The following is a 21637-nucleotide window of genomic DNA, read 5'->3' on the forward strand; positions in this document are numbered from 1 at the left end:
TAGCCTTTGAAAACCTAAGAAGAAATAGCAAGAGACAGAAAAGCCAAAGAAAGGGGCCACATATACACATATAGGCAAGTCAAGCAAACCAAAGAGTTCAAACAAATGAAAAGATGCTCAACTTATCTAATACCCCAGAAATGCAAATTAAAAGCACTATAAGATACCATTTCACACTCATCTGGAGAAAACTAAAAATTCTAAGAAAAACAAGTGCTGGCAAGGATATGGAACACTAAGGATTACACAAGGAGTATGCTTACAAGTTTATAGTGAATTTAAAATCCCTCAATAGAAAAAAAAAAAAAAACAAATTCGAAGAGGCAAAACTGCATGTCAAAATCATTCCCGATTCTCTTCAGAATAACCTCAGATACTGTGACTGGGGAATCAAGTTCGGTGGTCCTATGGACACAGATATGAATTTAGCTATTTGAAAGAATTAGCTTGCTGTGATAAATTAAATGATTGCTATTACCAATAAAGCATCACAGAGTGCTTGTGGATGTGCAAATTTCACTCTTGGTAATATAGGAGAGAAACTCTTGCACCTGTGACACTGCACCGTAGCACTGTTTATCAAGGGAAAAAACTACAGGGAATACTTGGAAACCTAAAAACGTGGACAATGGGAGAAGAAAAAAATCCACTGTGCTCTACTGATCCAATGAAATATTATACAAGAGGTAACATGAGTAAATCAAATCTAAAAATGCATCACCCTGGATATACTTAAAAAGTAGAATATATAGTAGGGTTTTTCCCCTACTTTTCCCCCACTCTACTTTTTTTTCAGCAAACAGCAAAAAAAATATGTATAGCATGACACATAAATGGTAAAAATTTTTAACGCACCACAGGTATAGATAAGCGTTTGTTGTAAAAGCACAAAACCACGGGGGAAAAGCACAATATGAACCCCGAGAGAGCAGTTACCTTTGAAGAAGAGAAAGAAATGAGAGAGAATGGGAGGAATCAGTCTTTAGATGTCTCTATAATATTTTAGTGCTTTTAATCATCTTTAAAAAAAACTACACTTTTTAAGAAAAATGATTGGAAAAGTGAAATTTTCTCTTATTGCCAGATAAAGATGAAAGTCTCCCTTAGCACTTAATTATAAGATTCTCCATATGCACTCATTCTCTTTCACCATGGACACCAACAGAGGCTAAAGCCCTCTGTCCCCGGGGGCCATTCCGAAGGGCTTCTGACAGGTGCTAGCCACAATGCCAAGAGTCCCACGAAGGCTCGCCCAGACTGCAATGTTTTCATGCAATGATTTGGATACATTTTCTAAGTGCACAAATTTCAGCTCCGAACACCACTGAAAGCTAGGCAATCTACAACTGGTTGGCAAAGATTCATGTCAGCCTACCGGGTGAGAAACTAACAACACATGGGCTCTACACCCAACTAAGAGAGCATATATTCACTTTAAGATGCAACCAGAAATCCAGACCAAAGATCGTTTTATCAAGAGCACAGAAATAACAGAGTGCAGTACTAATTATTCCATAAAGACAAATATTACCATTACACTAAGGATTATGCAATGAGTACACTTGTAAGTTAAGAGCAAGCTTAAAATTCCTTTAAAAAAAAAACCCAAAGGGGTGAAATTATATACCAAAATCATTTCAATTCTCTTTAGATTAGCCTGATACTGTGACTGAGTGAGTTATGTATTATAGCCTCATGGCCAGATGTATGAATTTAGCTATGTGATAGAAGAATTTGCTTGCTATGACACATTCAGTGATTGTTCATATCAATAAAAACAGTTCAAAAAGCATCATTTTAAACACCAAATAGATTAGACTATTACAATCCTTTGGTCCAGTGTTAGCCTTTAACTGTTTCAAAATTAATCAAAGTCGAAAATTTGGACAGATTTGTGTCACTAAATGGCCTTCACTATTGTTCACAGAATAAAACCCTTAATTGATTAATGATCTCAGGGTGTCTATCGCCATCTAGTGAACAATCACTTCAATTACCACACCAGTCACTTGACAACTGAGTCCCTTGTCTCGGTGGTTTTAAAATCTAAGTCCACTTAGTGCTATCAACTTGCCCAGTATCTTTTCTTATGTCTCTATATACATAGAGAACAAACACAAATACAGGTGATATTTATACCGATTCACTTTCGAGTGTCTATATAAAGTTTCCATATACTTCTCTGTAAACACTGACTTCATTATTTTTAAATAACTTGCACGCTATGAGGTCCCTCAAACAATTCTTTAACCATTAACTAATTCCTCTACTACCGAGCAATTAAAAATCATAGAAGAGTTTAAAGTGTGAAAGATCACACCTGGGAAAAGACAATATTGATGTCCATTTGACACAACTATTAGCATTTTTATTACAAATCTGTTTATGAAAGTACAATTAGTAATTACCCTGAGTACTCTAGCAGCCATAATACATTTGATTACAGAAATTATTAGGTCACCAGAGCCAAACCTGCATGATTCCAACAAAACTGAGCATACACAAAACAGACTTAAAAACAAGAAAGGAAGGGGGCTTTACAGCCTCCCCAGACTGTGTATTAATCCATATTCAAATGTAAAATTTTATAATTTTTTCAGATGACATGCTACCAGGTTTCCACATTCATTTCCACTTGAACCTTAATCTAATTTATCCTACAAGGACTTGAAAAGCAAACAACTTCAAGGATCTTTAGGTTACTGTATTATTTCGTCCATTTCATCTTCTTATAAAAAAAGACAAGTGTGAGGGGCACCTGGGTGGCTCAGTCGGTTAAGTGGTTGCCTTTGGCTCAGGTCATGATCCCAGGGTCCTGGGATCGAGCCCCACATCGGGCTCCCTGATCAGCGGGAAGCCTGCGTCTCCCTCTCCCGCTCCCCCTGCTTGTGTTCCTGCTCTCGCTCTCTCTGTCAAATAAATAAATAAAATCTTAAAAAAAAAAAAACAAGTGTGATAAGTTACAAAGGTATTCCAAATCTCAGCCAACTGGCTCTCATTTTACACTTCACCCCTCCTACCTCTTTAATAATCAAGAAACGTTTGAAATCACAAAGGCCTAATAGTATATATGGAAAATGCTAGTAAATCCAAAGACCGATTACCACAGAGAATATTTCTATCCACCAGTGCTAATAATTATCACTGATACTTTAACAATCAGTTTTATTTTAGGAAATAATTTCTGTAGGTGGCTTTGAATCTTCTTCTAGAATAAGATTTCCAGGGAGCAACTGTGTAATTATTATTTCTCATTAACCTCACATTACTTTCAAGGCCAACTTTCTGCAGTTGTTGTATTTTTTTATTTGTGAGAAGAAGCAAAGGGGAATGAGACAAGAGGGAAAGGAGAAACCAAGAATTTAAATCACATATGATTATTTCTACATTTGTTTGAAACTCTTTGTTTTTTAGTGAAGAGAGCAGAGGGTTTTTTTTTATAGTTTATTAAGATTTGTTACTGCTATATTTTATACAAAAGAAAAATTAAAATTGAGTTTAAAGACCCTATTAAAGATCAAGCTAAACAAAAATATTGCCCTTAAAATACAATGGATTAGGGGAGTGGGGGAGATCGCTGGACAAATTTGGGGCTTATCATTATCAACAGTGCCCTTTTAAGCTTGTGGATTTCTGAGCCAATGCAGAAAATGTAACAACAGGGATTTCCCAACAGCAAGAGGCACTCTCCAAGGGAGTAAATTGTCAACTATTGCCTCTCGTGAGAAACTTAAGAGTAACCTTGATCCAATCTCAATAGTCAACCCATGTATTATCACCCAGTTGGGGCATAGTGAGTGCATTTCCTAATATAAAAATAAGATGGTATTCTACCAGAAGCCACTGGATACTTACACAGAAATAAAATTTAAATAATTTTAAAGTAAACTTAGCCTAAGAAACTGAAAACATCCTTCCCTCACTTCAACCAGCCCCTAAAATACCTGTATCTTCCCATGTAAAAAGGGCTTGTGTCTTGAGATGAGCATCGAAAAAGATGTCCTTCAAGGACTAAGAGGTAGAATATAAAGCAGAAAACTAGACCAGCACTCTGGTGGTGACACGAAAGACATGGTGAGATAGGACAGACAACCCTACTATGGGAGAAGCCTTACAATCAGGAAAATATGGATTCCAATTCAAAACAGTCACTTATTATAGTTCACCTCTTTGAGTCTTAGCTTCCATATCTGCAAAATGGGAATGTTATGAACCGTATCAATGAATCCTTATGGGGTTTTAATGACGTAATTCATCTGGAAGCTTCTCATATATTGCTGGTGTTTTAATACATGTTTTGCCCTTCCTCACTGCGCCCTAAGCCAAGTCTGTGAGTTAGGGCTGTCAAAGGAAGAGTGGCTCTGTTCCTCCTATTTGTTTCATGCCGGCCAGATTGCCACTGACCAATACAGGATCCACTAGCCACATGTGGATAATAATAGTTTAATTTATTTTAATTATAATTAAATAAAACTCAAAATCCAGTTCCTCCGCAAGTCAACACTAGCCAGATAGCAAATGCTCACTAGCCACCTGGGCCTACTGTATTATATAGAGAACATTTTCACCACCTCAAGGTCCACCAGAGTGCTGGTCTAGACTCTAAAGGAGGGATCAGGAAACATGTTTTCTGAAAAGGGCCATATGGCTAATATTTTAGGCTTTGCAGGCCATGCAAGTCTCAACCCTAACTACCCAATTCTGCTATTGTAATGCTAAAGCAGCCACTGACAAAACATAAACAAGTAAGTATGGGGGTGTTCCAATAAAACTTTATTTACAAAAATAGATGGCTGTCTGGATTTGGCCCATGGGCCATAGTTTTGCCAACCCCTACGTGATAGGATTCTGAGTTCACACCCTCAAAATGAGTATTCTGCCCATAACCATGAATTATCTCCTTAAGACTGAGAAGTCTCAAATCTACTGACAGCAATCAATACTTTACTGGAGTGAAATGGAATTTAGTATTTAACATAACTATTCTTTTACAAATTAAGAAAAACCCACGCATGTGGGGCTAAAGCAGGTAAAGCTTATAGTGTTTCCAAAGTGACAGTATCTCAAATCTGATTGGTATCTGGCTCATCTTTCTAAAGCCAATAACTCTCAATCCATAACTCCACTCATCTATTCCTGGAATTGTGGACTTCTACATCCAACTGCCTACTTAATATGCCTAGAGATCTATTACAAATCTCAAAGCCAAAAGAGAACTCCTAATCCCTCTCTCCCAGATTTCTCCATTTTAGTATATGGCTCCATAAGCTAACCAGCTGTAGGACTAAAATGGAGGCATGCTCCTTGATTTCTTCCTTTCCCTCACACTCCAACCTAATAAATCAGCAACCGAAATAGCTCCCTTATGTCACTTTGCTCTCATTCCTGTTACCTCCTAAAGAACTCTTCCCTGACCAATCTAAACTAGCCATCTTAACATTAAACTAGCCCACCACCCTGTTTTAAGTATCTGAATAACATTTACTTCTATCATATTCTCTTAATTTTTATATTTGTTTATTCACTTATTTACAGTCTATTTTCCCAAACTACCCTCTCCCCATCCCAAGTCCCCACCACATGCCACTCTACACCCCCTGCTCTACATAGAATGTGACCCTCATGATGCAGGGGCATCTTATATCTTGCTCAACACTCTACCCCCATAACAATGCCTGGTACAGAGTAGATGCTCAATACTCTCTCTCAATGGAGGAATGAATAAAACCCTTAGTTAAAAAAAAAACTGTCTCGAATTTGTCCTAAGAAGGGGGCATTTGAAGCTATATAACTAGGTAACAAACTTGACTCTCCCACATTATAACATGTCAGAGTTAAAAAAAAAAAAAAATCTCATTTTTAGAGATGTTATACTATTTACCTCCCTTCCTTTGTATGTCACCAAAGCAGCCAGTGGTTTGGCGTAAAATCTGCTGTAGGAAAATCCCAGGCAGCCATACATACTGTTTGCTGTGAGCTTCAAAGCCTTCTGTCGAATATCATACTGCAGGCCACACAAAGACAAAAGACAACAATATTTTAGATGTTTAATCATTAAATTAGATGTCTTTTTATATCACCAATAAGGAGAAACCCTCAATATCCCTGAAAAAAAAAAAAAAAGAACTGTCAACACACTCAATCCATCCTCCCAGATCCATGATTCCCTGACCTTCTAGAAGCAAGTAAACACAGACTCCAAAGCTCCCAGAAGTCAGAAAGATTTTGTTCAGATACAGCTTTGCAGAGAGAGGTGTCTTCCATTCTGAGTCATTCTTCTGTTTTTGAATGGTTTGCTGTCCACAAACTTAAAATAAGCCCATGTAATTGCCCATAGCATCATGTTTAAAGCCTCCTAGATAATCAAAGTCTGAAAGCTAAGACTGTCACTCCGATGTCTCTTACTGAAAAGATATACCTGAAGAACAAGGTCTGGATTTAAATCCTGCTGTTTCATTAGCTGTTTGACTTGTTTTCTTCTCTCTACCAGCTTCCGGATCTCTCTGGGCAAAATGCCCATTTCTAAGTTTGGGTCTGGCAGCTCAGGGATCTGTTCTTGTTCTCCATCCTGATGAACACACAACAGAAATTTCAGACAAATCAAACTTTCATAAAACAAATTTCTAAAATAATACTTTGTGGAACTTTACGTTATGATTAAATCTTGAAAAGCTACTTTCCTGCCTAAGTATAGGTCAACAACACATGAGTGGGAGAAGAAAAAGCTGAGAACACTGTCAACACTGGCCTCTTCTCCCACTTCGATCAGCCTCATTCCCAGTATCTCCACCCCTCTCGTTATTGATTAATGTAGACATCATTTAAAGGGATCAATTTTTATATATACTCCTCTCTTCAACAAGATTGGGGAGCAACATGTTTAGAGAAATTGTTTGTAAAATAAAAACACTGAAGGGCGCCTGTGCGGCTCAGTTGTTGAGCGTCTGCCTTCGGCTTAGGTCATGATCCCAAGGTCCTGGGACCGAGCCCCATGTCGGGCTCCCTGCTCCGCGGGAAGCCTGCTTCTCCCTCTCCCACTCCCCCTGCTTGTGTTCCCTCTCTTGCTGTCTCTCTGTCAAATAAATAAATAAAATCTTTAAAAACAAAACACTGAGACCTCTACAATACCCCAACTACGATTTTAGTCAAATGTACTCTCAAACAAGATGCCATAAAACTTTTACAACTATGGAGAATTATGGCAATTATTGTAAATGTTTTAGACTAAAAACTAAAACCCTAAATACTAAATCAGCAAATATCTTTTAGGAATTTGGATCTCATATTTAAAAAGTCTATGAAATTTCCAAAAATTAATATATATACCAATTCCTTAGCATCTATGTAGTACCTTTTATCTGTAAATTGCCTTGCAATTTAGAGATAATAGCAACATTTTAGAAAAGTAACCAGCAGTCTTCTTATATTAAAATTTACAGAAGGAAAAAGCAGGGAAAGCATTAGACCATTTTTCTGAAGCCTCCATTAATTCTATTAACAGGCCACAAAGAAAAACCAGGCATGTTTGCCCCTTCAAAGGTTCAGAATTAAAAATAAACCTCTTGCCTTCAAGCATGTCAACTCAATGCCATTTGATAACCCAGCCTTTACAAAGTATCTGATTTTATAAAGATCAATCAAATGAACAATCTTACAATAGTAACAGGGACCTATTGTTTTCCAATATAGCAGATGATGATAGCAAACCTATTAAAGAGATCTTGGTACACATTCCAATTTATTTATAACAACTAGAGAGATCAGACAAAAAGTTAACTGAAAGGATCTGGAGTCAGGAAATTTACAATCCATGCCCAGCTCTCCCACCACTAGCTATGTGGCACTAGCTACTTTGAAGACCAAATGAGGTACTACACAGAAAAATGATACAGAACCTATAAACTGGCTACATGTATAGTATTTCTTAGATGACCTTTAAGGTCCCTTCCAACTCTTAAATGATTCTATTATATACCCAGAATCCAAACTGGAAAGCTCAAATAAACAAAACAGTGGAGGGGGATGGAGGAGGCTGGATCATGACAATTATCACAAGGCTGACACAGTAGCAGGACAGTAGCAGGACAGAGTCCAATGAATACCATTTATTCAATGTAGTCACAACCTTTTGGGGATGTCTACCCAATACCTTCTCTTTTAAATTATCCTCTAGTCCCGCAGAAAGGCCCATCCTTAGCAGCTGTATTTGTACTCTGTAAACCCACTCCTGTGGTCACAGTTGATGGGACCAGGTATGGTCACCGGCCTAAGCAAGCCTTTAAGATTCTCTCTTCTAGGAAGACAGAACTAGGGCTGGAAAACAGCTCCCAAAGCATGTAGTGAGAATTAAAAGACATGTAAAACCAGGAGCAAGAGGGCAAACAGACATTTTCTGCCACATGTACAAAGAAGCAGAGAAAAATATAGCGATAACATATACTTTACATCTTTTACTGATGGACAACCACATCTAATCAAACTCCCTACCAGCAATTATATAAGCTTTATACATGAAGAACCACACATTAAGTTATTAAGTCCTACATAAAACTGTTGACTAATCACTGGTTAGATTAAATCCATGTGAAATACTTCAAAAAGATTCTTTTTAAAAAAGTCTGTTTAGTGAGTACAATTGGTAACAAAGGTTTGCGTGGCCAAAATTTAGAATTTAAAATATAGAATTTAAAAGAATAAAAATAGCAAGTGTTGGAGATGATGTGGAATGACTCAAATTCATGGCTAGTTGGGAGTGTGTAACATGGTATAACTACTTAGGAAAATAATTTGGCCGTTTCTTTTCAGGTTAAATATACACTTCCCATACAAACTAGCAAATTCACTCCCTAGGTATTTATCCCCCAAAATGAAAGCCCATGTCCACAAAAAGATATGAACAAGAATGTTTACAGCTTTATTAATAAAAGTTAAACTCAATGGGACACTTGGGCAGCTCAGTCAGTTAAGGGTCTGACACTTGATTTCAGCTCAAGTCATGATCTTTCATGGGTCGTGGGAATCAAGCCCCATGTCAGGCTCTGAGCTCAGCAGGAAGTCTGCTTGAAGATTCTCTCCCTCTACTCTTCCCCCGACTCGCTCGCTCTAAAATAAATAAATAAATCTTAAAAAAATATTAACTAAACACTGAAAATCGAAATGCTCATCTCAGGAAATGAGATAAAGTGTGGAATACTTCTCAGCAATACAAAGGAAAGAACTACTGATAATGCAACGACACTGATGAATCTCAAAAACATTGTGTTGAACCAAAAAGCCAGACACAAGAGTACATACTGTATTGCTCCACTTATATGAAGTTCTAGAATAAGCAAAACTAAGCGATGGTGATAGAAGTCAGATCAATGGTTGATTGATGGGAGAGGGACCTGATAATAAAGGTCTGAGTGACATACCAAAACTAACAGGATGAAACTAACACAATACTTGCAGGGAAATATATAGCTATAAATATCTATATTAACAGAAGAGATCTCAAATCAATAACCTAACTTTCCACCTTAAGAAAGTAGAAAATTAAGGGTCAACTGTAACAAAGAAAGCAGAAAGAAAGAAGTAATAAAGATAAGAATGGAAATATAGGAGATAGAGAAAAATCAACAAAACCAAAGTTCCTTCTTTGCAAAGATCAGCAAAACTGACAAACTTTTAGCTGCGCTGACAAAAAAATGACTCAAATTACTAAAATCAAGAACAAAAGAGGGATATTACTAATGACCTTAAAGAAACAGTTATAAGGGAATACTATGAACAATTTTATGCCAATAAATTAGATAATCTTACATGAAATGGAAAAATTCCTAGAAAGACACAAACTACCAAAATGGACTCAAGAAGAAATAAAAAAATCTGAATAGACCTATAACAAAGATTGAAATGGAAATCAAAAAAAGACAAGCTTTAAGACCAGGTAATTTCACTAGTGAATTCTACCAAATATTTAAAGCAGAATTAACATGAATCCTTCACAAATTTTCCAAAAAAAGAGAAGAGGAGAGAACATTTCCCAACTCATTCTATGAGGCCAATATTATCCTAATACCAAAACCAGGCAAAGACATAACAAGAAAACTATATACCAAAAGCCCTTATGAATACAAGCAAAAAACTCTTCAACAAAATACTAGCAAAGTGAAACCAGATACATACAAAAAGGATTATACACCAAGAACAAGTGGAACTTATCCCAGGAACGCAGGTTGGTTCAACACACGAAAATCAATATAATTTACCATATTAAAAGAATAAAGGATTAAAAAGTACATGATCGGGGAGCCTGGGTGGCTCAGATGGTTATGCGTCTGCCTTCGGCTCAGGTCATGATCCCAGGGTCCTGGGATCGAGCCCCACATCGGGCTCCTGGCTCAGCGGGGAGCCTGCTTCTCCCTCTGCCTCTCTCCCTGCTCATGCTCTCTCTCTCTCTCTCTATCTCTGTGTCTCAAATGAATAAATAAAATCTTAAAAAAAAAAAGTACATGATCATCTCAATATATACAGAAAAAGTGGTTGACAGAATCCAACACCCTTTCATGATAAAAAACATGCAACAAACTGGGAACAGAAGGGAACGTTCTCAATCTGATAAACACCATCTATGGAAAATCCCCAGTTAACATCATACTTAATGGTGAAATAAAGACTGGATGCTTTCCCCCTAAGACCAGGAACAAGTCAAGGGTGTCTGCTCTTGCCAATTCTATTCAGTACTGTACTGAAGGTTCCAGGCACAGCAGTTAGAGTACCCCCCCACCGCAAAAAAAGAAAAAATATAAGGCATCCAGATTATAAAGGAAGAATTAAAACTACCTCTATTTTCAGATAACAGGATACTATATGTAGAAAATGCTAAGGAATCCACAAAAATACTAGAAGTGACAAATGACTTCAGCAAGGTTGCAGCATATAAGATCGATATACAAAAATCAGTTATGTTTCAATACACTAGCAATGAATAATCCAAAAATAAAAGTTCCACTTAAAATAGCATCAAAAAGAATGAAATATTTAGGAATAAATTTAATAAAAGACTTGTACAGTGAATTATTTAGCAACAAGTAGGAATGAAGTACTAAGACATGCTACAACACAGACGAATCTTGAAAACAGTATGCTAAACAGGTACAGCTACTCTGGAAAACAGTATGGAGGTTCCTCAAAAAGTTAAAAATAGAACTACCCTATTACCCAGCAATTGCACTTACTAAGTACTTACCCAAAGGATACATAAATACTCATTCAAAGGGGCACATACACACTGATGTTTATAGCAGCATTACCAACAATAGCCAAACTATGGAAAGAGCCCAAATGCCCATTGACTGATGGATGGATAAAGAGGATGTGGTATACATACGCAACAGAATATTATTCAACCATCAAAAGAATGACATCTTGCCATTTGCAACATGGATGGAGCTAGAGTGTATTATGTTAAGTGAAATTAGTCAGAGAAAGACAAATACCATACGATTTCACTCATATGTAGAATTTAAGAAACAAAACAGATGAACATGGGGGGAAAAGAGGGGCAAACCAGAAAACAGACTCTTAACTATAGAGAACAAACTGAGGGTTGCTGGAGGGGAGGTGGGCGGTGGCTGGGCTAAACGGGTGATGGGTATTAACTTGTGCTGAGCACTGGGTGTTATATGTAAGTGATGAATCACTAAATTCTATTCCTGAAACCAACATTACACCATATGTTAACCAGAACTTAAATAAAAATTTGAAAAAAAAAAGCCAAAACAATATGCTAAGTGAAATAAGCCAGACACAAAAGGTCACGTATGATTCCATTTACAAGAAATGCCCAAAATATACAAATCTATAAAGGCAGAAAAATTAGTGGTTGCTGAGGTCTGGGAGGAATGGAGGGACAGAGGGAGGGTACAGCTAAAAGGTAGGGTTTCTTTGAAGAGTAATGAAAATGCCCTCAAACTGACTGTGGTGAAGGTTGAAAATTCAGTGACTGCACTAAAAGCCATTAAATTGTATACCTTAAATGCATGAAATGTATGTGAATTACATCTCAATAAAATTGTTAAATAAAAACGTACAGAACCACTGTGAGTTTCCATCTACTCAACTCTCTCCCTTTTTTGATCACTTGTGACCCTTTAGACCACTAAGAAAGGACAAATTATACCATTAAAAGGAAAAACAAGAATGCTAACCCCTCTGGTTCTCTTCCTTCTTTAAGCACTGCTTCTAATTTCAATTTAAAGAGCCCCCAGTTGAATACAAACCTCTGTAATTTTCTGTGTCTCTGAAGCAACTCTTTGCACTGTTGTAAAACAAATGTTGAATTCCTGAATGATGGAAGGATACAAACTATTGAAGTCCAGGAGCAAAATAAACTTATCATAAAAACCTGCAACAAAAAAGCCGTATTACAAAAGTCTTTTTTAAAAAAAGCAGACGGGAGAAGGGAAAAAAAAAGGGGGGGGTGGGGGTTAAAAAAAAAGGAGATTTGTCAAACATAACATTAGAAGTACTGCAGAACGAAGTATATGAGAAAGGATACACTATCCAAAGCGGCGAGTTATACCAAAGAAAAAAAAGTCATCCACTATCACTCCATAAAAATGCCTTGTATTTGAGTAAAAACTCAAGTCACAAAAGAAGAGGAAAGAAGAGAATGTGTCTTATGTTGAAACCAACTACAAAGAACGATCCTTTCCACAGCAGGCCCCAAGTACACCATTATGATGGGCAAACACCTTCTCCTATCAATTGCTTCAGATAGGTGTCATATCCAGTTCAAAAAAATGTTGTAAAATTCTCCTTCAGGCAGGTGTTCCCTCCCACCTACCCTGCCACCTCGACCCCCAAAATGTTTAGTGATCCACACCAGTGAGTAGTTATATATTTTTTTTTACCATCATACTTTCTAAGAATAAAATGGGAAGCCCACTCACCTGTACGCAAACGGTATTAAAATCAGACAAGAGATGTATATATATAATGTCAGTAGTGGAACGATCCACCCTTTTTACTTGCAAAGGGTGAACAGAAAGCTACTATATTTCTCTAGGACATTTATAAAGAGTTATCTTCACCTTAAGAAGAAACTGAATAAAAATAAATGTCCACTATTAAGAAAATAAAAACAAATATTGACAGCATACTCTGTGTCAAGCACTATTCTAAACAATCACTTTGTTCCTTAAGTCCCTGTGTGGTAGATCCTCTTTTTTTAAAATTCTAGTGTAAACATACAGTGCTATATTAATTTCAAGAGTAGATATTATTCCTATCTCCATTTTACAGAAGAGGAAAGTGAAGGTTACAAAGGTTCAAGAGGAAGGCAGAATTTAAGCCCAGATCTATCCTAACACCAAAGGACTATTGATCTGTTTCAATACAACTAATAATAAATCATTTTGTCAAAAATGTCTCCTATTCAGAGCTCAAGTTACTTGATAAAATTCACATTATTCCTATACAACAATGTAAATATACTAAACACTACTTAATTGTACCCTTAAAAATAGGGAAGAGGGTTAAAAAAAAAGATCCTTTCTAGCACTGTGTACCACAAAACATCTTCTTTGCCATTAACAAGGGGGAGTACTCTGCTGTTAAAGTTCAATTTGGTGGTTACCGTCTGTACTTTCTTGAACTTTGCCGTGCAAATGAACTAGTCCTGGCAGCTCAGGCAGAGGCAGAGCCCACCCTCTACAATAGATGGGAGGAGAGAGAGGTGCTCCTACCACCAGACAAATAGCTATGTACTGGACTAGGTGTTGGCAAACTATGCGCAGAACGAATTCAGCCTACCCCCTCTTTTTGTACCATGCATGAGCCAAGAATAGCGTTTACATCTTTAAATGGTTGAAAAAAAATTTTAAAAACAGAGTATCTCATGATACATGAAAATTATACAAAATTTAAATTTCAATATCCATAAACAAAGCTTTCCTGGAACACAGCAAAAAAATCAAAAAGATTCGTATTAATTCATGTCAGGTGACTGGCCAACAAGATTTTCACATGAACAGAAGACAAAAATAAGGTCCTAACAAGACCTATTTGCTAACCTACAAAATATAATTCAGATCTTGCAGTTTCTCAAGCCTAGGTCTGCATTAAAAAATTCCTTAACACCAGGGGCAAATCCACCTGCTGCACAGCCTTACCAGCTTTAGGGTCCAATACCAAGCCTCCAGCATAAGCTGCTTTCTTACGTCCTTTCTTGTATTTATTGGCCTCTCCATCTATGTCTTCATCTTCATCTCCCTAATATTAAATGGAAAGGTTAACTTCACCAGCCAGCAACTGATTAACTAAATAAGAAGTTTTATGATTCCCCCTTTTCCAACTGCAGTACACAATTCTAACAAACATTCTTTAGTTTTAGCTAGTGGTCCTACCTATGGGGAACGACAGTTACTGTAATATGTTCACAAATCCAAATGAACGCCAAGCATGGGAGTTACCAAAACACTATATCCCTGAGTTAATATGCAAATTCTACTTTAAAATATTTCTGAATTCACAGAATCTTTTATTTTTTTAAATCAATGGATACTAAAAACACAATGCTTCATATTATGTAAAATCTAAGACAGTAAAAGAGCCCTCAAATTCATTACTCTAACAATCATGATGTAGAAATATTATTTTAGATATGATCATTATTCCCATTATCGTGGACACCTTAAAATAAGTGTGTCCGTGTACTGAAAATTCACCCCCAAGTAGTTTATTAATAACCAATATTCAATACCTCAGAAGTCAATTTTGATAATGTACATAAAACAAATACAAGAATTTGAACCATCTTAACATTAAATTCCCCCCTTTGAGTCAATTGCTATCAGTGATGACAAAAATGGTAGCTAAGTTTTAGTTCCAATGTCATGGAGGCCACTTCAGAAAACTGATTGTGGTGACCTGATCCTACTAGCATATAAAAATGCAACAAAGCAAGAAAAAATAAAGGCTCATGCATTTAAGGAAATAAAAGGTTTAACTGGTATCTAACTTTGGATACTGCTAAGATGGCAAAACACTTTCCTAGTATGGTCACCCATCAGAAAGACTTAATACTGCCCTTCAAGAAATTCCTATTTCACAAATAATTTTTACCTACACAGAAAAAAGTGAAGAAGGAAATCACCACACAAACACAAGAGAATGAATCTGACACGGTTCCTACAGTATACAGGAGATTAATTATTTTGGAAGCAGAAGTTATCACAGCAGAAAGAGCTATCTAGGTAATAAAAGGGGAGGAGGTTAAAAAAAAAAAAAGGCAAAACACTATGCAGTTTTGAACCCACCAGTTTTTGCTGAGGCTTTCTGAAAATCTGCTTGTCAGGCACAATATAGTTGTTTTCATAAAACGCATGAAGCAACAAGAACTCATTACGCTCGGATCGTCCACCCATCAGCGTCCTGGACTATTAAATAGAATTTCTTTTTTAAATTTGAGCTCAAAACTGTAACAAAAGCAACTTTAAGGTGGTAAATTTAATCATAGCACCTCCTCCATAATCATTCTTCCTAATAAGGGCTGCTTTAAAAATAAGAAGGCACAAAATTCATTCTAACATTTTCTTTCAGCATTATACTTAAAAAGAGACAAAGAACGCTTAAAATACTGACACTACTTGGGCTATTTCTTTACTCCCAAATAGACCATGCCACACATCAGACACATCCAGATGTTAGAGATGATCCTTATGTTCACCCAAAATTTCAACATACTGCACCTGGCTTTCCTCCCCTTCTCGCAGCCAGTTCATTTCACAAAAGAAGACCAGCTTCCAGAATACAAGTTACTCATTTTATAAGCATGCATTTAGACTCATTATCATATAACAACTACCCCAAGCAAACATTGAATCCAACAGGAAATGCTTTTTCCCCCTTTCTAAGTTAAATTTACCATAATGTTCCCAGCGATGTTAGTGATCTGCAATGCTAATGGAAGAACATTTAGCTCACACATGATCTGCAAAATGAACCTGGCATCTTTCCAGGTGTGTTCCAACAGGTACAACAGATGAGAAGATTCACTGTACAGAAAAGTAAGAATGAAACAGAATCAAGTAATTAAAAGAAACAATGACTATAATCAGAACTTCATAAAATATTACAAAAAAATTTTGGTATGAGTAACTTCAGAGCAATGGCACCTTGGCTTTGGAAACAATTTCAAATAAGGCTGGTATGAAACCATGAATTCATTCATGTCATTGATCCCAATGCCTTTCTCCAAAACACGCACACACAAAAATCCTATAAATACAAAGTAAAATTATGCATTAACTACGACCTGAAAACTACCTAAATCCTTTTATTCGTTCCATCTAATAAGTATGTGTTACATGCCAGGCATGTGCCGGGCATAGTTCTAGATTCTGGCTGTAACCAAAAGACAAAGTACCTGTCCTCCTGGGGCTTATGTCCTCATGGGAGAGACAGAGTATAAATTAAAATACATATACGTGGTAGGTTATATAATGTTCAGTGTTAAAAAAATTAAGAAGCAAAGGAAATATTAAGTATCAGGAGCAGGGACTGAAATTTTAGTTAGGGAAACAGGGAAGAGTTCACGGAGAATAAAGAACCAAGGGATGCCTGGGTGGCTCATTCGACTAAGCATCCGCCTTTGGTTCAGGTCATGATCTCACAGTCCTGGGCTCGAGCCCCACGTTGAACCCCGCATCGAACCCCGCATCGGGCTCCTTGCTCAGCGGGGAGTCTGCTTCCCCCTCTCCTTCTGCCTGCCGCTCCCTCTGCTTCTGCTCTGTGTGTCTGTCTCTTTTTCTCTCTCTCAAATAACTAAATAAAATCTTAAAAAAAAAAAAAGAACTGGAAGAGGTGAGGAGGCAATCCTTGTGAATGGGTATCTGAGAGAAGAGCATCCAGGCAAACAGAACAGCACATTCAAAGGCTCTGAGCTGAGCACAAATCTGGCACTTCCAGGACCAGAAAGGAGACTGTGGCTGGAACAGAGACAATGATCGAGAGTGCAGAAGGACAGAGTTAAAGGCAGAGATACACACTGTCTAGGACCTTGTGAGTCACAGTAAGAACTCTGGTTTTTACTCTAAATGAAACAGTCACTGGAAGATTTTGACCAGAGTGCAGTATCTGACTTAACTTTAGATAACCCTGGTTCCTGGGTTGAAAACAGACAGCAAGGAGTCAAGGGCAAAAGCAGAGAGACCAACAAAGAGGCTGACATATGACTCATTAATCCAGGGGAAAGAGCAGGGTAGTGTGGACCAGGATGGGTTCAATGGGGGAGAAAAGAAGTGGTCAGATCTAGACATATTTTGAAGATAAAGCTGACAGGATTCTGTGATGGCTCAAACATGAGATATCTATCAGAAAGAGGAATCATGGAAGCCTCAAAGGTTTTGGGCCAAACATAACTTCGGAGATTTCTAGGAGTACTGGAAAAATAAGAGTGTCACTCTTAAGGAGAAACTATAAGAGGAGCCTAGGGGAAAAGATCAGGAGCTGAGCTTCTGAACATGTTAGGCTGGAGGTTCATATTAGACATCAAGTAAAACAGGCAGGTGGATACAGGAGTCTGGAATTCAAAGGAGAGATCTAAGCTAAAGATACCCAAGCAGGAGGCATCAGCACCACATGGTACCGAAATTCCTGAGACTTGATGAGATCACCTAGAAAGAGCATAGCAGAAATAGAAGCAGTCCAAGGACTTGGGAAGAATGGGCAGAAAAGAATAAGTGGCAAGAGGAGTAGAAGAAACTCTGTTTAGGAAATAATCAAGCATAAAGGTTCAGTTGTACAAAGTAACTTAAGATCTGGAGGTCTAATATATAGCAATGTGACTACAGTTAACAATACTGTACCATATACTTGAAATTTGCTGAGAGGGTAAATCTAAAGCACTGTAATGACAAAAAGAAATAGTAACCATGTGAGGTGATAGATATGTTAATCAGCTTATGTTGATTATTTTACAATGTATACATTTATCAAACATCAGTTTGTATACCTTAAATATATACAATTTCTATTTATCAATTTTACTCCAAGAAAGATGGATAAAAGAAATAATCAAGTAATATCTCTACATAGTGATTTCTCAGTTTTTCTATTTCCAAAAGATTTACACTATCTCCTGAAGGAAACCTCACTATCACATCAATTTCCAAACTGCTCTTAGGAAACATCTAGATGAGGTCAGGATGAGTAAGGGTGATGGAGATACATTGATAAAATAATTCAAGAGGAAAAATAATTTAAGTTATTAAAGTAACAGAGATGCTGGTGCTGACATGAAGGCAGTTCCACCCCAGAAACCCACACACTCCTGGTCCCTCCAGCCTGAAGGCGATGCTGGCCTCCTGCTGTTGCTCATTTCAAGACAGACAAACTCCAAAGCACCCAGAATCATACCTGTACATATTTCGTACATTTTCCATTGGGATTACAACCCTTTCAGTTCTCAGGATTTGTTGAACAAGTTCAGACAAATGGTAGCTTTTACAACGAATCAATTCCTTTGCTGAAATTTCCACATCACAGATCATTCGGCCACAGGTAGCGTTTCTTTCACCAAATCCACTCCTGCCCTACAGGGGGAGGACAAAAAGCAAATCCCATGGACGAGCAGACACTGGGAACCTTCTGTTCTAACTCGCTTTGAAGCTAGCCCAGAGTTACAATGAGGAAACTCAATCTCCCATTCACCACTCAGTCAGCCATCAGTCAAATATTTCTGAATGTATGGGGCACCTGAGTGGCTCCATCGGTTAAGCGTCTGCCTTCAGCTCAGGTCATGATCCCCGGGTCCTGAGATCGAGACCCGCATCAGGCTCTCTGCTCAGACAGAGAGCCTGCTTCTCCCTCTTCCTCTGCTACTCCCCCTACTTTCCCCCCTCCTTTCTCTCGCTGGCAACTAAATAAATAAAATCTTTAAAAAAATATTTCTGAATGTTCACTATGTAGCTGACACTGCTCTAGCACTAGGGATATAGCAGTGAGCAAAACAGAAGATTCCTGATCTCATCTGAAATATACAACAAAAAATGGACATCAAAAGCAAGAAACTATATAGTTTCAGGAGATAATAAACATACGGAAAAGAGAAAAAGTAGAACAGGTGAGGAAAACGGGAATTTAGGGGGGCTGCACCTTAAATCGGGTAGTCATGGTAGGCCTCACTCAGAAAATGCCATATAAAGAAAACCCATGAAGGGGTAAGGAGTTAGTAAATCAAGCGCTGGGATGAAGGTTAATAACAGCTCTATCACCTTAAAGGGAAGAACAGGAAAAGAAGCAAGAGCACTGGCTCCAACTCCAATCTGCAACAGCAGAATCTACTGAAAGTATCATAAAAGGTACAGATTCCTAAGTTTTCTGATGAGGCAACATGCCCATTTTAGTTGTAAGCTTTAAGTAAAATAAGATTTCAAGCAATGAGCACTCTCATGCTTAGGAAATGAAGGTGGCTTCATACAAAAACCACCAAAACCTCCCTAAGTGAAAACAAGCAGGTAGAATGAAAAATACATAGGCTTTAAAAGAGTCAAGACAGGCCAGGTTCAAAACCTCAGTTCTTCCCCAGACTAGGCCTACAACCTTGAACAAGTTCTGTTACCCCTGTGAGAAGCATAGCAAAACTGGAGTTGCTGTGACAGGCAACTACTGCGCAGGCACTTAGCCTGTGGCTGCCTTACACATTCAACGTCAGCTCCCTCCCACTCTTCCTTCCCCTCTGAGTCCTGAATGATAACACTTACTGATCTCTGAGCCCTGCAACTCTGCTCTAAGGGCTACAGCATCGGTAACACCGAAGTGGAAGTAACATGTACGTGCCATCTCTAGATTCTAACAGCTGATTTTAAATAACTACCAGAGGCTTCAACCAATAAAATGTTGCATTCAAAGGAAAAGATGTTTAGTGCCAAAGTTAAAATGTCCTATTACAAGACAACCAACTCTTAGTCAAAGAAGCACAGCATGTTCCCAGGTAGCTACTCTCCATATAAAGAAGCCAAGTCAAGAAGTAAGATTTTGAAAACTATTTTTACCCCAAGCTTTGGCATGTTGGATCGCTTCAGTCGACCTATCTTGGACCAGTGAGGAACTTTGCACACGTTAATTCTCTGCAGGAGCACTTCCAGTTCAAATCCATAAATATTATGACCCTAGTCAGAAAAAGAAGGCAGCCAATAACATTATAACAAACGCAAATTAGAGGATTTATCTTCATATGCACAGAACTTCTTTGCCCTTTCTTTTTCTGGTCTCTAATTGAAGGCATCATGAGCTTACCTCCGATTGGGGTCCTTTCTTCTTCAGGAATGTATTCATCAGCAGCATTCATTAGCCTTGACATTAACAAAACTGCTAAGCAGATTGCTGGAATAAACTTTATTTCATCCTAATTGATGCAAGGTTCATATGATGTCTTTTAATTTTCAGCTCATGCCTCATAGTCTCGGAGGCAAATGCAAATTTTTATGTCCCATACTTTTTCACGATCAGTAAAAGCTTTGTTCAAGTAATTCCATTTTAATTCCTTAAAAACTGAGAATCTGCCTGTGTTCTGCAACAGTTTATACAGACTTCTTAGAAAACTCGGGAACTGCATCTACTTTCTTCTTAAGGAACTGAGTTCAAACACTACTGATTTAGACTCTTAATGTGGGGGCGGAGCAAGATGGCAGAGGAGTAGGAGACCTGGATTTCCTCTGGTCTCAGGAATTCAGCTGAATAGGGATCAAACCATTCTGAACACCTACGAACTCAACAAGAGATCAAAGAAGAGAGTAGCAACAACTCTCTGAACAGAGAAGCGACCACGTACTGGAAGGTAGGATGTGTGGAGAAGTGAATCCGAGGCGATATTCGGGAGGATAGACGGTGGGGGAGGGGGCCTCCGTCGGCCACTTCTGGCAAGTGATAGAGCCGCGGAGCACAAAATCGGAACTTTTAGAAGCCGGCTCCGCTGAGGGACGTCGCTCCAGTGGCTAAGCGAGGAGGTGGAACCCTTGCGGGACAGTGTGGTCTCAGGACCCTCGGGGTCACAGAAAGATCGGGGGTGCCTGAGTGCAGCAGAGCTCCCAGGTATCGGAGCGGGGAAGCCGGCTGCAGAGACGGAGCCGAGGCGTGGGCTCTCAGCTCGGGGTTGCCATAAACTGTGATCCACGGCCCAGTCAGGACACTGCTCCTCCAGCAGGGACCCAACAAGCAGCAGATCCGGGGAGACTCCCCTCCCTCCCCCAGGGGGAGGAGCGGCGCGGGAGCGCACCGCAGGGATCTGCTGGGTTTGGAGACTCCACACGGGGACGAGTGCCAGAGATAGAAACGCTCCGTCACAGGCTGGGTGAGCACGGAGTGCAGCCGGAGACCAGGGAGACGGGAGTGACTACTTTTCTCTGGGGGCGCACTGAGGAGCGGGGCCCCGAGTTCTCAGCTCCTCCGACTGGAGATTGGGAGGCCACCATTTTCAACCTGGTCCTCCAAAGCTGTACCAGAGCTTGCAGGGAACAAAAGCTCATGAGAGCAAACCCAAGCAGCTTGCTCAGCCCGGACCGACAAGGGCGGGGCAATTCCACTTCCGGCAAAGACATTTGGGAACCAAAGGCAACAGGCCCCTCCCCCAGAAGATCAGCACGAACAGCCA

The 21637-nt window shown here is 38.6% G+C and overlaps 1 protein-coding gene and 1 non-coding gene across 4 annotated transcripts in view; both read right to left on the bottom strand.

Moving 5' to 3' along the window:
• Nucleotides 1–21637, bottom strand: part of POLA1 (DNA polymerase alpha 1, catalytic subunit) — a 301449-nt gene that overhangs the window by 232238 nt on the left and 47574 nt on the right. For all 3 annotated transcript variants that reach the window (XM_088028848.1, XM_028122620.2, XM_028122621.2), the window contains 8 exons: nt 20040–20156; nt 18403–18578; nt 15911–16040; nt 15303–15422; nt 14157–14256; nt 12264–12388; nt 6419–6568; nt 5882–6004 (listed from right to left, as the gene is read on the bottom strand). In XM_088028848.1, the coding sequence (XP_087884974.1) occupies nt 5882–6004; nt 6419–6568; nt 12264–12388; nt 14157–14256; nt 15303–15422; nt 15911–16040; nt 18403–18578; nt 20040–20156 (1041 nt within the window). The remainder of the gene's footprint in view (nt 1–5881; nt 6005–6418; nt 6569–12263; nt 12389–14156; nt 14257–15302; nt 15423–15910; nt 16041–18402; nt 18579–20039; nt 20157–21637) is intronic.
• On the bottom strand, nt 12980–13109 carry LOC114223648 (small Cajal body-specific RNA 24). The gene has a single exon (XR_003612210.1).

Source organism: Eumetopias jubatus, unplaced genomic scaffold, assembly GCF_037043125.1.
Source record: "Eumetopias jubatus isolate StellerSeaLion01/CBP00866 unplaced genomic scaffold, mEumJub1_p1.0 scaffold_11, whole genome shotgun sequence".
Lineage (NCBI taxonomy): Eukaryota > Metazoa > Chordata > Mammalia > Carnivora > Otariidae > Eumetopias > Eumetopias jubatus.